Source organism: Alnus glutinosa, chromosome 13, assembly GCF_958979055.1.
Source record: "Alnus glutinosa chromosome 13, dhAlnGlut1.1, whole genome shotgun sequence".
NCBI classification, from domain to species: domain Eukaryota; kingdom Viridiplantae; phylum Streptophyta; class Magnoliopsida; order Fagales; family Betulaceae; genus Alnus; species Alnus glutinosa.
Genome location: NC_084898.1, coordinates 7,755,177 through 7,771,994, shown reverse-complemented (window position 1 = coordinate 7,771,994; position 16,818 = coordinate 7,755,177). Strand labels below are relative to the sequence as shown.

At 33.4% G+C, this 16,818-nt stretch overlaps 1 protein-coding gene across 1 annotated transcript; it reads right to left on the bottom strand.

Annotated features, from left to right (window-relative positions):
- Nucleotides 1-2,889: 2,889 nt before the first annotated feature.
- Nucleotides 2,890-9,048, bottom strand: LOC133854198 (COP1-interactive protein 1-like). The gene is made up of 4 exons (XM_062290283.1): nt 8,856-9,048; nt 8,193-8,256; nt 6,537-6,712; nt 2,890-6,302 (listed from the first exon to the last, which is right to left on the bottom strand). Exons 3-4 carry the CDS (start codon nt 6,628-6,630, stop codon nt 3,079-3,081), a joined length of 3,318 nt encoding a protein of 1,105 aa, XP_062146267.1. The 5' UTR covers nt 6,631-6,712; nt 8,193-8,256; nt 8,856-9,048; the 3' UTR covers nt 2,890-3,078.
- Between the last annotated feature and the right edge of the window lie 7,770 nt (nt 9,049-16,818).

Below are 16,818 nucleotides of genomic sequence, written 5' to 3'. Positions count from 1 at the left end.
GAATTCATGGATTCTGTGCAATATGATGGATGTGTTGTAATTAACTACTGTTTGGGGGGCCAAATTAGTGTGACTCATCAAGTAAAACTTTAGAACTCCATGCTGGAAATTCAATCATCATTGACCTAGTTGACCATTACAACATAAGTTTCACTTTATTCTGTCAATATGTTTCTTGTCCTATATCTACATCTACAGTTAGGGATGTTCATTGGGTCGACCCAAACCGACCGACCCGATGATTTCGACCAAATTAATGGGGGTTCAGTTTGGGTTTTTGTCTCCCCCCATCTGCCAGTTGAGTAGGGGAGGGGGATTTCTAATTTTGGCGGGTTGGGGGTTGGGATTGGGTTGAGGGTGTCGGTAAACATACTTGACCCGATATTTTTTATTTTTATTTTTTTAAAATATTTTTACCCTGACCTATTCAATAGATCCCTCTACTATTTCGTTTGACCTTAACCCCTCCGTCTACTCGGCACCTCTCCTTTGCACTAACTCTAAGGCCTTTCGTTTGGTTTGTGGAATAGACTCTTGGAATAGAATGACTATTCCATAGGAATAGTTATTCTTTTATTTGGTAAGGATCTATTTCTTGGAATAGTTATTCCCATTAGAATAGATATTTTCTTACGAAAAAGAATACCAATTCCTCTAAAAAATGAGAGGAATAGCAATTCCAATGGGAATAGACTACAATTTTCAGAAAAAACACTTGCATTTTATTTTCTTTCAATTTTTTTTTCAAACAAATAAAGGAAAAAAAAATGAAACCCTAACCCTGGCTGGCCGACCACCCCAATGGGTTTCCGCAAACCAAACAAGGCCTAAGTTTGTTGACCGTAACTCTCTCTCTCTCTCTCTCTCTCTCTCAATTTCTGTCCTAGCTGAATAGCCCGGCCATTGAGGGTTTTTGCGGTCTTGTGAGTTGATCCGACTGTGAGGGTTAGATCTGTTTGAGAAGAAGGGGAGTTACATTTCTCTGTCGATGATGACAATGTATTGTCCTTCAAATCCAATTGTGGGCGGAAAATAATTGCACGCATCTGCTATCCTCACATAATCGTTATCCGCTATCTGTACATGCAAATGCAAATATCAAAACCCATTATTTGCATATGCGGATAGCGTTTAAGGTATGCGGATGCGATTAATAACCTCATCCGTATTCCCTTTATATAAAATATATATTTGATTTAATTTAAGAAAATGAGGTCGTTTTGAATTTGATAAGTTTAGGATATTTAAGTTATGTTAAATTTTTTTCACTATCATCTCAAAGTCATACCTCACTACATTTATTGTTTTTTTTTTTTTTTTTCCTTTGAGTAATTCAAATACCGATTATTCTATGAGACAATGATCCTCTTGGTTGATAATTATGAATTGTGTAACAAGTGAATCTTAATTTATTTAAGCTTGCATATAGTAATAACTGTATTATTTAATCTTGCATATAGATTTAGATAGTAATAAAAAATGCCATTTACTTCATATGCGGAGAGCGGATAATAACTTCAATAACCGCGCACGGATGCGAATACCTAAAAGTAGGGTTGGCAATTCAGATTGTCATGTCGGGTTCGGGCCAACCTGCTTGACCGCCAACCCGAACCTGACCCGATTATCAATCAGGTTGAAACTCGCAACTTGAACATGACACGACTAACCCATCGAGTTACCCGACACGACACAATTAAGTTAATGATCATATCGACCTAACACGACTCAACTTTTTTAAAGAGTTTTTTCTTTATATATATATATATATATATATACTTTTTTTTAAAGAGCATTTTTTTTTTTAACCTAGCCTAGTAACTTATGTTTTTTTTAAAAAAATAATAATAATAATAATAATAATTAAGTAAACGGGTTGGCGGGTCAACCCGAGAGTTGACGGGTGACCCAAAAACTAAACGGGTTGTAATGTCTCCGTTTATAATTGTGTCGGTAAACAGGTCAATCTGCCAACTCGTTTAACCTAAATCCTAACCCTATTGCAGATGTAGATATTCCTAATAACCGCATCCGCATTCGCATTTTCATCCTACCATGACCTATGCTATGTCATTAAAATAAAAAATAAAAAATAAAAAAGAAGAAGAAGAAGAAGAATGAGGTTTTCGATCTTTATTAGCTCAGTGGAATATCACCTTTATTAGTGCATGATTGGAAAGTGGAGTTGATTATCTTGTTTTTTTAATCCTGAACTTTGAAGATTGTGAGAAGACGGTGATAAAGTTAAAAGCTATTATGTTCAAATTTCTTTATATTTGGATAGTTGCTTACAACAATTATTGCTTTTCTAATTTTGTAAATTTCTGAATTTGTGCTCTACTACTTTTTTTTTTAATTAGATTTTTTTATTGTATATTTTTTTTGTGTATTTTTGTGCCCTTGTGCTTTTTATAAGATTGAATTATTTACATGAAAAAAAAAAAAAAAAAAAAAAAGGCCCAAACGATTTAGGCTTTGTCCGACCCCCTTGGTCAATCAGTCGGATATTAAAACCGACGACTGATGGCCTTCGGCTCGGTAATCGGTACGGGCTAAATTCCAGTCGTGCTTAAACTATTGACAGTGTTAAGTATATTGGTGAATCAAAATTAATTTTACTCCAAGTGTGTGAAGACTGAAGAGGCCCATGTAGTTAACGTAAAACCGGATTCCCTTATCATGATGAATTTATAAGGTTTGGTATCAACGCCTTTAGCTTTTGAAAGTCTGAAATATGCTAAACTAAAGAGGCCACAATTGAAGCTCAGACTAGTGAGTAGTGACCAACTGCGTGGGAAGAAGTTGTGAGGAAGAAATAATTAAAAAAAATAAAAAATAAAAAATAAAAAAAAATGAAGATGCTAGCAGCCTAGTTCTAAGATTCAATCAAGTTCCAACCAAATTTTGTATAATGTGCTGATCAATGATATCAAGCATCACCTAAAATGTGCTTATCAACATAGTGGCCAACCAAAAAAAAAAAAGATGACGAGAAAAGAAAAAGAATCAACAAAAGCGATCATGGTGAAAAACCAAGAAGGACATACACAGCAATATAGAATGGTGGTGATTAGGCACTTAGCTTGCCCTCTGGCCTCTACCAGTCACCTTTGACAGCGTTTCCTTGAGATAATCGTTGCAGCTGCGGTGATAATCAATCCACACACACAGCTGCCTTATGGCTTCCCTCTTCTCCTCCCCAATACCCAATATTCCCTCCTCCTTTTCTTTCATCATCTTCTCTAACTCCCCTACCGTCTTCTCGAGTTGCTCTACTGCTCTACGCAGAAGGATAATCTCATCTTCTTCCTTGCTTGCCTTCACCACCAGCTTCTCAATCTGCTCTCTTAATGCTATTTCCTGATCTATCTTGTCTTGCAGCTGCTCCGCCAGATGTTTTACCTCCTTACTTAGCTCTTCTTTATCCTTATTTGTCTCCGTGACCCAGTTCTTCGCAAGGTGAAGCTCAGCCGACATACCCGACATACTGTTCTCGTAATTTCTACAGTTTTCTTGAAATTTCTGGATCAATTCTGCCAGTTCTGTTAATGTTCTGTTCACATTCTCTGAGATATCTGTTATCATCCTTTGATGAGCTTCATTGTTACTAGCAATTATCCCAGACAATGTAGCAATTCTGTCTTCAAGGGCTCTACGTTCTTGCTGGAATCCCAATTCTTTAATCCTGAAATCTTCTTCCTTCTCCGATAGTTCTTGTTCAGTGACCCGGAGCTTCTGGTTTGACAGGCGGAGCTGAAATTCAATTGTGCGGACATTCTCGATCTGTGTACTGTGTTCATCTGCTTTTACTTCTAGATCTCTTCTTAGGACTTCAGCCAGTTCTTCCAAATCAGCTACCACCTGAGCTTTGGATTCAATGTTGTTACGGAATTCCTCTGCTGTTTCTTCAATCTTCCTTTCTGCAACCTTGAGACTCAACTTGCATTCCTGAAGCTGGCCTTCGAGCTGTTTATATTCCTCATTTAGCTGCATGTTTGCATCTTCCTGCTCTTTCAGAATCCTCTGATGATCAGTAATCTTGCTTGTCAACTCAACTTTTTGATTCTCCATTTGTGTCAGGCTTTCTGAAAGTTCCTGTTTCTCTCTCTCAAACTGCAACTCCAGCTCATTTTTCTGGGTCTGCAAGGAATCCAACTCTTGTTGTAGACTGTTAATCTTTGCCTCTAAGGCCATTATTTGGGCAGAAGCTTCACTCTCTGCACTTTTAAATTTCTCATCAATGGCAGAGAACTCAAACCCTCTTTCTGTTAATGTTTTCTCCAGTTCAATAATTTTATCCTGCAGCCCCGCCTTCGCCTCTTTTAACTGACCATTCTCGAGAACTTTATCGCCAATCTGCTCTTCAAATTCTCTTTTCTGGTTGCGGACAGAATCCAAGTCCGCTAGCAGATTGTTGATCCGTGCTGTCAAGTCTGCAACTCTAGACGATGATTCCCTCTCATTATCATCAAGTTTCTTCATGAGAACAGAATTTGCTTCTTCTCTCTCCTTCAAAATATTTTGAAGTTCTGAAATTCGAGCTTGCATTTCTATATTCTCCTCTCTCAGTTGTTTTGCTTCAGTTGCTTTAGTCTCTATCTGCACACCCATATCTCTTTTCAGGCCTTCGACATTTTTGAGAAGTACTTCCAGGTGTGCAACCTGTCCCTCTAATTCCGTCATTTGAGCTGATAATCCATTCTCATGCACCCCATGCCTCTCAGCAACAGCTGATAATTCAATACTTCTACGCACAATCTCTTCTTCCATTTCACCCTTTTTAGTGTGTAAAGAATCCAACTCCACTAGCAGATTGTTGATCCGTGCTGTGAAGTCTGAAATTCGAGCTTGCATTTCTATATTCTCCTCTCTCAGTTGTTTTGCTTCAGTTGCTTTTCTCTCTATCTGCGCATCCATATCTCTTTTCCCATTTTGCACCGAGTCCAGTTCCACTTCCAGGCCTGCAACTTGTAGGGATAATTCCTTCATTCGAGCTGATAATTCGTTCTCATTCACCCCATGCCTCTCAGCAAGAGTTGAAATTTCCCTTTCCCTCTCAATTATATTCTCCTTTAACTGGCTCGATTCAGCCTTGAGTTCCTGTATCACGTTATGTGCCTGCTGAACCTCATTTGAAATCTCTGAGACTTTCAAGGTTAGAGATTTATTCTCTTCCTCGGTGGCTTTCAGAGTGTGGCTTAAATCCGAAACTCTCTCTTCGGCAAATACAAGTTGCTGCTGTTTAAGGCAAAATTCTTTTTCTCTAATCTCGATCTGCACTTCCGTATCTATTTTCTGGGTTCGTAACAACTCCAGCTCCTGTTCCAGCTTTCTTACTTGTGCATCTAATCCATTTATTTGAGCAGATGATTCATTGTCATGCACCTCGTGTGTATCTTTGAGATTTGAAAGTTCTCTTTCCCTCTCAACCAATTTCTCCTTTAACCGACTCGAATCAGCCATGAGTTCCTGTATTGTCTTCTGTGCCTGCTGAATATCATTTGAGACTCCTGAAATTTGAAAGGTTAAAGATTTATTCTCAACCTTGGAATCTTTCAGATTTTGGCTTAAATCTGACACTTGCTGCTTCATATTGGAAACTTCCCTTGTAACTGCTTCTAGTTCTTTCGCTAGGTTTATTTTTTCATCTTTCAGCTGATCAACCATGGTCCTCAAGCCTTCTGTAATTTTTTCTCCCTCTTCAATCCTTCTGATAGCAGTTTCTTTCTCTCCTGTCAGTTCTGCTTCTATGTTACCAGCAGTCTCCAACTTTTTATTCAGTTCACTTTTCTCAACCATAAGTTCCGATTTTTCAATGTTTAACCTTTCAACTTCAGTCTTCATATCTGCAATGGCTTTGTCTGCTTCTTGTATCTTGCTCAAAGCTGCAACATATTCCAAATTTAAAGCTTCCTTCTCTTCACTGGTAGTTGTCAAATTCCTCTTCAGGTCCGCAACTTCTAGATGTGCTGTTTCAAGTTCTTGCTTAATGCCATCACTAATTTTCTGACGTCCACTTTCCAATTGTCCGTTTTTACTGACTCCTTCCTTCGACGAATGCTCTGAATCTGAGTCTGAGCTAGACGAAGCACTGTCATTTCCTTGTTTGCCATGAGCTTTTTTCCTCAGCTCGCTCGTTAGATGATCATATCGTGCATAGAGTGATTGGTACTGTTTGTGTAAATCCTTAACTAGTTTAGCAAGTGGTTCTTTTTTGGATTTTTCTACAGGGGTACCGTCTCTTTCTTCCCGAGCTTCTTCCTTGATAAGCTTCAAGATCTCTTCCACTTTGTCATCAGTTTCTGCAAAATCAGGAAACTTCTTAATTCGAACGTCAAATAATGTTATAAGGAAAAAAGACCAGCAGCTTAAGATGCAAACACAAAACATGTAAATCATTTAACTCAAAAATGATCTTAAGCTACTTAAAAAAAATGATATTAAGCTAACTTATACCACAAATTTCATTGTTTCCAAAATACCCTTCACCACCTCTAATCTACGGATTGACATTATCTTGATATAGTAGAAAATACCTATTTTATCTCCTTTCAGCTGTTCATCGTTCTCTGAATCAATGTGACTCCCAAATAAGGACTTTATAGAATCCCTCAGGCGATGCTTTGTCATCTCTTCTTCTGAATTTGAAATTCCTTTAGCGAGTACACATCAGGAAAAGGCAGTCTTCATCTTGATTTCAGAAACTCAAAATCTAAGAAAACAGAAGAAAATTTTAACAGTGTTAAGCATAAAGATTTGAACATGCATAAAGAGTCATGAGTAAGATGGACAGCTTACGAGCAAAAACTCTGTCAAGATGGACCATTTATATTGTATATAAAGGTTTGATTCCAGGAGAAGCCTTTTATATGATATCCTATTCAAATAAGATCTAATTATCATACTCTTACGAGCAAAAGAAGGGTAGCAAGATGTTTTTTTTTTTTTTTTTTGCAAGATTAGATTACATAAAAAGGTTCAATAGTGTATATAAAGATTTGATTCTAGAGGAAGCTTTTTATATGATATCCTATTTAATTTGTAAAACAATAATATCTAATACTGTTACCATACCCTGGCATTGCACTTATTGACAAACCCACAGGCCGCAAAAGATTCATTTATTCAATTGTAAGTTGTTCAGAAAGGCTGCTCCTTATGGTACAAGCAAATCCTTAATTGATAGCATGGCTCCACATCATTAGAAAATTATTGAATCGGTGTAATTCTTTTATGTACTAAAGTGGTTGAAGCGCTTCTCAAAGTAACAAAACTACAATGTTAATTAACTTTAATATAAAATACTAAATAAATGGCCAAGTAACCCCCACAGCATTGAGAATAAAAGGTTCAATGAATACATCTGTTCATAAAACCATAGATGGGAACTATAGCCGTTAAACTAGATCTACTAGTGGGGGAAAAGGGGCTACACCTAAATTTCAGCTGCTGGAAATTAATGTTCAATGGATGTATTGGTTTCATGAATCTACATTGATGGAACTATAGCTGTTAAAATAGACATATTGGTCCCAACCTAAATTCCTCATTATTCGATGATAAATACGCCAAAGTCCGATGCCTTTTGTACCATCACACGGTTCACACCCATTTATATAGCATCAAGCACCAACTCAACCTGAAGTGGCATTGTGATTTCCGAATCAAAACCAAGCAAATAGAAACACCGTCTTCAATTTACAACACTGCCCCCTTCCAAATCCATCCAAAACCAAACATGCATCCCACCAATAGGTTCACTCTTCATCTTTTATTTTTTTTTTTTCCTAAAGAAAATAATCATAATTATTATTAGTTAAATAAAATAATATACCATCCCAATACTGGTTAAACAGGGCACGTCACTAATAGCGCCATTTTACTAATCTGGCGCCACCTCAGCATATTCCAGGAGAATCGAATCCCTCAGAAGCCAAATTTGGATTCAGAAAAGACAGCTATTCTTCCAGAAAAAGTGAGCTGTGCTTTTTGTTAGCTCTCTCCTATTCACATATAAGCAGATAATTATCACTACCCTAAAACCAACAAAAATAATTAAAACAAAACAAAACAGTTTCTTTCGTAACGGAGAACAGTAACAGTTTCCAATTTCAGCCACGCGGTAAAAACAGTAAAACCATAGAGCAGTTCAATCTCAACAAATGGTCAAAAACAGCAAGACAATTACTCACCTTCCACAATTTTCTTTCACTTTCCCTTCGCTCTTCCTCTACCAACTCCAAATTTTCACCCAAGCTGCAAAGATTAAAAAAAAAAAAAAAAATCAATAAATAAATAAATGATAATAAAACTATGTAAGATTCAGCAAAATTACAAACTATAAAGAACCTTATAAAATTTAGAGCCTAACTTTGAAAATTGCTTTGAATTTCAGATTTAAAAACAAGAAATAAATATAAAATTCAAAGAATCTGAAAAAATAGAGGAAACGGTTCAGGACTAGGACCAGAACGTAGACAAATCATGATCTTAATACAGTTCTGTAATAATAAAAGGCTTAAAATCCGGATTAGATGTGAGATTAAGAACCGAGGCAAAATACGAACCAAACATTCAAGAAAAGCGTAAGTAGCCACGTGAAAAATAAAAATTCACCGTACAAGAACTTGATCTAGGCAAATTTGAAAACCAGACAAAGCAAACGGAAAACAGAGCGGGGATTTCAAAAAAAAAAAAATCAATAAATTCCACTAGAAATGAAGTCCAAAGGCTCGAGTTCTTGACTAATTGTTGTTCTTGGCCGAGAGTTCAAGCCGTAGATCGAAATTTTCAGTTGAAAAGATTTGAATTAAGAACAAAAACAAAGGTGATTATATTAAAGAACTAAAGATTACCTGAAAGTCAGAGAGAAAATCCTCAAGCCGAAGATCAACGTCAGAGAAAACCAGCAAAGAAGAACGAAGCTCTCCAATTACACAGAGAGAGAGAGAGAGAGAGAGAGAGAGAGAGTAATGGAAATGGATATTAAAATAACAAAGAAAAAAAAGTGAGTTGTAAAAAGTTGATTTGTTTGGATTTGAGCGCACAAGGAGACTGCACAGCATTTGTAAGCTTCAAATTTCAGGAGCTGGAATCTTATGGAGCTTCTTTGGTGGTATTTGCCCTTTGCTTTTAATTTTTATTACGATTGCACCATTCAGCCTTCATATCCCATTGGCCGTTGTCAAGTAACCACCAGAATTTTAAGGCCTCTTATTACAAAATAATTTTTTCTAAATTATTTTATTAAAATATAAAATACTTTTTAAATATGAATTCAGCAAAATGACACCTCTCATATAAAGCAAATTATTCTATTTGTTGAAATTATCACTAAATTTCTAATTTCTTTCCAAACTTTAAGCCATTGCAATTGTTCATCAATTTAAAGTCTGAGTCTCAATATTCTCTTCATCAAAATTAAGCGTAAATTTATTGGATTTAAAAATCCTTCACATGCATTGCATTATTTTCTGGGATAGATGAAATTACATAATACCCTTCAATAATCCTTTAAAAGACAAAAATAAAAATAAAAATAAAAAAGAAATAGTCCTAAAGTTTGTTTCATCTTCCTTTACGAGTCCGTTTGGATTTGTGATTTGAAAACGTAATTTTTAAAAATACAGTTAAGCATTTGGGAAATTGTTGTTTAATCTTTAAAATTATGCATTTAAAAAAAAAAAATCATCTTTCCTATCTTAAATAATACTAATCTCTTTTCCTGGGCTCAAAGCAATAAATAAGTCGATAACAGTAAGAAGTTTTTTTTTTTTTTTTTTTTGCTCTCCAAATGAAGGAAGGGTTACCAGGGAAGTTAGAATTGTTATTTATTATTATTAAAAGAAGGTATATCCCAATGGCATCATGGTCTTTAAATTTCTTAGAATAATTTTCTGGTTTTTTTTAAAAAAATTAAATGAAAAAAAACATGGTTACATGGGAGGATACTTACCACTCTTAATCCTAATCAAAAAAGAGGAGAGAGCGGGGATAATAATTTTCTGGTTAAGTTCTTAAAATTTTAACTATTGTTTTTAAAGTAAATCTTTCAAATATTATCACTTCAATATTTTTATATTGTCGCTGTTAAAAGATTTTTTTTTTTCATCAAATAAATTGGTAAGTGGATATCTTCCTCTCATTGTTGGTTAAGATTTAGATGCTTAATTGACTTAGAGTGGGTTTGGCACTGCAATTTACAAATAAAAAAAATGTGATTTTAAATCAAATTTCAGAAAATATATCTTTTTTAAAAAATTATTATTTGAAATTGAAAACAAAAATGCATTTTCAAATTGCAATTTCACAAATGCTTATTGTGTTTTTAAAAATTACATTTTCAAATCGCTATTTTTAAATCGCATGATTTGATATCTCAAATGAAAACAAACCCTTAATGCTCAAAGGTGGAACAATTTAAGCATTCAAGTTTATTCGTGTATTAATACAATATAATTTTATGGATACAAATTTCTTACAAACCCTATTTTATAAATTCCTTCAATTCAGCCTCTAAAATTATCCCATATCTTTTGAACTTGTGAGAAATACATTATATATATATATATATATTTCATGTTAATGAACACAAGACTTTTAAAGACTGAATTGTAGAATTTTTCAATTTGTAGGAAATTTCCTTTTTAATTTTATTGTGTTTAATTTGCCTCCAGTTATGTGAAAAATTAACTGTGTATATAATTTTTTTTTTCTTATTACTAAAAATTTGAGTAATTTAAAAAAAGAAAAAGAAAAAGAAAAAGAAAACAAAAAAGAGTTTTGAATGTAATTAATTACAGACGAGATAGTCCGAACTTATTGGGCCAGTTTATTAATGAGATTACAAGATCCTTTAAATAAAAAAATAAAAAGAAAATAAAAAAATAAAAAAATAAAAAAAGTCAAGAGACTGGGACTGTTAAGCGGGGGTCTGAACTAGTTATTCAATTTATCGCCATCAGGGTCAAAATATCGCAAACTGTTTTATTAAATGGAGGAAGAAAAGAGCGCGAGATGTCAATTATTTGGTAAAATGATGACGTAATCATGGCCCAATATCTGGTGCGACGAAATCGGTTCCCGCCTTCGTGGTTGTCTTGTTGTAATGGGATGGCTTTGGATTTGCTGCAGCTGCTGGAGGAAATGTTAAAAAGCATTCCTGCTTTGAAGGTTGTACGTTTGGACATAGTTATATAAAATTGTCTTGAAGAACAATACGAGAGAACTAGTAATTTAGGCTATTAAAATAATCATATAAAATAAGATTAATAATATTCTTTATAAGATTGTTATACCACAGTCATATAATTTGATGATGTGGCATTAAAATTCAACACTTATAAAAAAAAAAAAAAATTAATCGATCTTCATTGCCACATCGTTCCAATAATATAATAATATATTAAATAGTATTACTCGTAATAATCCTTTATACAATGAACAAATGTTATACATCTCAATTTTTTTTTTTAATATTTAGGACTATTATAAAAATGTTACAGCTCATCTTATTTAAGCTAATATTAGGGTGCGTTTGGGATTGCGATTTCGTGGAGAAAAAGTGCGATTTTAAACCAAATCGTAAAAAATGAACCATTTGAAAACTGCGTTTTTAAAAAATTGCAATTTGAAAACGCAGAAAAGTGCTTATTCAAATCGCAGGCAATAGGGTGCTTTTTTGAAAACGTAATATTTTAAAAGGCTAAACTGCGATTTTAAAGGTCAAATTGCGATTTTGCCAAACGCTTAATTGCGTTTTTAAAAATCACTTTTTTAAATCGCACATTTTTAAATCGTTATTTTTAAATCACAAACCCAAACGGATCCTTTGGGAAAGTACTTAATAATAGGGTCAAGTTTAGCACCCCAAAATTAAAAGAATATAGTGCGCACTCGGTTCAAAGAAATGTGTCAATGGAGTCGGCTACAAGCTTCTTTTTATTATTGTTTTAAACAAATACCTTTCAATAAAAATAAGTTAATAGAAAATAGTTTAGCAGAAAGTACGTGAGAGATTATTATTTATCTTAAAAGCTTAAGTAGATAAAAAATGGTGAATTCAATTATTTATAATGAAATAAAAAATTAAAGAGAAAAGTAGAAGAAAGAGAGAAAATGAAAACAAAATGATTTTCGGGTGGTTCGGTGTTATATCACCTATGTCCCCCATTAGGTAGTTAATTGCCTAGAAGCTACATTTTGTTCTTATTGCTTGATGATCTTTGAGTAATATTTCTTGCACACACTTTGTATACAAAATCCTACGTGGCACTTTGTTTTAATTTGTTCTTTTTTTTTTTAAAAAAAAAAAAAAAAAAGAAGTTACCATATAGGACTTTGTGTACAAAATGTGTGTAAGAAACATTATTCATGATCTTTACATTACTGACATAAATTAGTTACAAACTGTTTGTAGCTAATTCTTACAAATTGATCTGTAACCATTTTTTACAAACCAATCTAATAAAGTGACACGTGTTCCTAAAGAATTGAGGAGTACATATTTTTTTTTAAAAAAAAAAAACATGTGATAATATTAAAAAAAAAAAAAACATGTGTTTCTCATATGCTAATGATACTTGGCAATTTATTAGATGGTTTGTAGGAATTAGCTACAAATCAGTTTCTAACAAATTTTTGTCCTTCTAACAATACATTAACACTTTTCATATCATCATATGTAGCATCAAATTCTTCCTCGATAAATTAGGTCAAAATACGTGAAATATTTATTTGAAATTGAATAAATTGTGAAGTTGGGATTCGAATTCAAAATCTCAGTTCTAATATCATGTTAAATTACTATTTATTATAAGAGAAATGCTACATTGTATATTCTCTCATGTCCATTTTTCATCATTCTCCACTGATGTGACATTGTCAATTCACCATTAATTTTTTTAAAAAAAATATTAAAATTGATTTAAAGGTGTATTGACAATATTGCCACATCAACAAAGAATGATATATTGCACGTCTCTTATTATAAAAGCTATTGTGTTGGTGTTCGATTTTTTAAATCAGAATTCAATTCTTATTTGGTGCGCTAATTTCGAAGTTTGACTTTGTGAGATAAAATAAGAAAATGTTGAATAAAATATGTTTTGTTTTTTAAAAAGTTGAATAAAATATAATTTTTTTTTTTTAAAAAAAAAAAAAAAAAAAAAAAGCAAACACTGTAATAAGTAGAAATCGTTTTCTACTTGCATCCAAACAGACTTTAAGCTGATAAAACAATGCGGTTAGAATACAATATTACTGGAATGAACAAAGAACCCGGTACAATAGTTCTTTAATTAACAAAATGATGGATATGTAATGTTTCTTTCACAACTTTCACACAACTTTCACACAACTCTCACATGTAGGAAAACAAATTCAATGGTTGACCTTAAAAAAAAATTGGGGATTTGATTCATACACAACACCATCACAACAACCACACAACAATCCCTCACATGAGGGTGGGCCCCAATGTGTGGAGTCCACCCTCATGTGAGAGATTGTTGTGTTGGTGTTGTAAATTTAACATTCTTCTTTCAAAAATCCAGCCTGATTTCATGGTTGTTAAAATTATATTTTTTTTTTTCTCCTTTTTTTAATTTTAATTTTTTTTTAAAAAAAAAAACAAATTGGGTCTAAATAATTGTTAATAAATAAGCACTGTTACACAGAGGCCATTTCAGTGGATGCATTTATGTATTAGAAGCCAAATGGAAGTGGTCACGTTACATGTACCCATCAAGTGGTCACGTTTCATGCGGCCTTTCAGGCATCTTAACAAGTTACGCAATGAAATGGTGAATCATGCTGCACTTGTGTTGAAGAAATAATTAAACAAATATGTTATGACTTCAATCCAGATTAGAATTCACCTAAAAGACAGCAAGACTAAGTAAAAAATAAATTAAATCTAGTTATAATCAAGTTTAATGTGCCCCAAAAGATGTAATTAAATCAATGAGGACAGCAAAGTTTTATTTGGTGAGAGTGAGACAGCTAAATTTCATTGAGAAGAATACAATCAAAACAGCTTGGACAAGGATTCACTGTTATTAATTTGCTCGAGTAGCTTAAGAGAGGAGGTTGTAAAGCCCACCAATGAGATAATCACAGGAGATGCCGTCTCCTTCTTCTTTGCTCATTTGAATGGAGATCCGATGTATTGCACCCGATGCAGTACATTTTATCTGAGCCGTTCATTTAAAATAAAATGAACGGTTAAGATTGTGATAGCAAATGAAAAAAAAAATAGCTTGACCTGCTTTAATTTGGAGTGAAAACTTGAATAATGCTTACCCTTTTTCTTACATTATTAATTTTGCTAATATGATAAATTGTTCTAGCTGATCAAGAGACTGGAAAAAAGATCCAGATGATTGTTTCTTAAACGTTGGAGGAAAAGGTTAATACAGGGTTAATGTTCTCATTATCTAATTGATTGCTTGCGATAAATACTTGAGGTATCAAATCTTTTACTAAGAAATAAGTACCAAGATGATATATAGCTTATTCATTGAAGATAATCAAAACAATTAATAAAAAGAAATGCTACGAATACCAATTAATAAGCTCCACATTATTTTGATATCAATTTTTTAGTAAAAGATTTAATACTTCTACCATTTCTCATTGCGTAAAACATTGCTCAACAGTTTTGGATATCAAACTAACCTCCCACAAGGTAATTTTAATATAGCCGATTTTATTTCTTTTGCAATCAATTTATCTTTCCCACTTTCTGCTCTTGCTAACTGTTCACTTTTTTCCAAAGTAATTAATTTACATGTTATGTATGGGCGTGCCTACGGGCATATCTAGGGGTAGGCAAAATATCCGACTACCACCTATCAATCGCTTACCGACCGCCACCAAACCGCCATCGACCATCTATCGACTCTACAAACTAATTTCAGTTCGATAATCGGTATAAAATTTTGTTCAGAAAGTTGATTCGGTACCAAACCAAATCGACATTTAACTAACCGATTAATTGAACCGACATAAACGAAACGACGTCGTTTTTGTTCGTTTTCACAGGACAAAAACGACGTCGTTTCGTTTAATCTTTAAAAAAAAAAATATAATAATAATTCAAAACGACGTCGTTTCATTACAATTGAAACAACGTAGTTTTGAAAGACTATATATTCATCTCTTTCGGCTAACCCTAAAACACATTACCAATCTCGCATTTCCCCTCCTCTTTACACATTTCCGCTGAATCGGCGAACAGTAACCCTTACATTTGAGTTAACGCAGATGCCTGCCACCCCCCTCCCCCTAAGAAACTAACGAAAATGAATGATTCACTGTTGCAGTGGTTTGGTTACAAGGTTAGTAAAGTTGGCTTTGCTGGAATCAAGAGAAAAAATGATTAGAAATCCGAAATCAGGTACCTTTCCTTTAAAATAAGCATATAATGATATAATGATATACAACTTTCCCTTGATATACAGCTTCTGACTTCGATCTGCTATATGTAGTTATATATGGTCAGTCAAATAGGTTTAATATCCCCTTGATTTGTTGTTTTTACAAGAAAAATTATGTATTTGTTGTTTTAACTTAACCGACCGCCTACTGACCGACTTAACCGCTTTAATCAAGAATTTCGAAAATATAATTTGTCGAAATGAAGATTGTGAATTTACTGACTTAACCAATAAAATCGGTTAACCGAAAATTAACTTAATCGAACCGACCAAATCGATGCACACCCCTTGGCATATAAGTTGAGGCAAAATTCCTCCTCTTTACACATTTCCGCTGAATTGGCGAACAATAACCCTCACATTTGAAGTTGACGCAACTGCCTGCCGCCCCCTCCCCCTGGGAAACTGACGAAAATGAATGATTCATTGTTGCAGTGGTTTGGTTACAAGGTTAGTGAAGTTGGCTTTGCTGGAATCAAGAGAAAAAAATAACTGGAAATCCGAAATCAGGTATTTTTCCTTTAAAATAAGCATATAATGATATACAACTTCCCCTTGATATACAGCTTCTGAGTTCGATCTATTATATCTAGTTATATATGGTCAGTAAAATATGTTTAATATCCCCTTGATTTGTTGTTTCTACAAGAAAAACTCTGTATTTGTTGTTTCAACTTAACCGACCGCCTATTGACCGACTTAACCGCTTTAATCAAGAATTTCAAAAATATAGTTTATCGAAATGAAGTCTGTGAATTTATTGACTTAACCATATAAGTTGAGGCAAATTCATCTTTTTGATCAATCAAAACCTCTTCCCAAACCATATAAGAGAAAATTCCATTAAACATATGGGGTTTAGGTAACTAGGTATTATAAATTCCAAGTTTTATAATCTCTCCAAAAATTTCTACACTACTAAATGGAGCAAAGTTTCAATTTCGGGACAGCATAAACTGACAAACACAGGAAAATTTCATTCCAAAAGTAAATATTTATGAAGAATTTTGCCAACACCATCATAAAAAGCATTACTAAAGCATGAAAAAGGTGAAAGAAAGAAAAGTACAGAACCTTATTTTGAAAATGACGTGAATAATTGTTTTTTTTTAAAAAAAAAACAAAACAAAACAAAACAAAACAAAAGTATTGAGGCTTTTTATCGATTTTTTTTTTTTTTCAATTTTCTTAAGGTTTTCAAAAATGATGGTGATTTGAACTAATTGATTTAAGCATTTTGATGATTTGATTAGTAATAATAAATAATGCTCTTTTTGTTTCGACATAAAATGTTTTTCATTGTAAAATATTTTCAACCAAATTTTTAAAAATAAAAAAATCTGAAAATATTTTTCTACATTTGGCTTTTACGAAAAAATTA

Bases quoted from the DNA above. Each gene is read 5' to 3' on its own strand.
- LOC133854198 (XM_062290283.1), bottom strand. From the start codon at position 6,630: ATGACAAAGCATCGCCTGAGGGATTCTATAAAGTCCTTATTTGGGAGT. The intron at 6,303-6,536 runs GTATTTTCTACT...CTGATTTTGCAG, and splicing joins GCTGAAAGGAGATAAAATAG to AAACTGATGACAAAGTGGAA.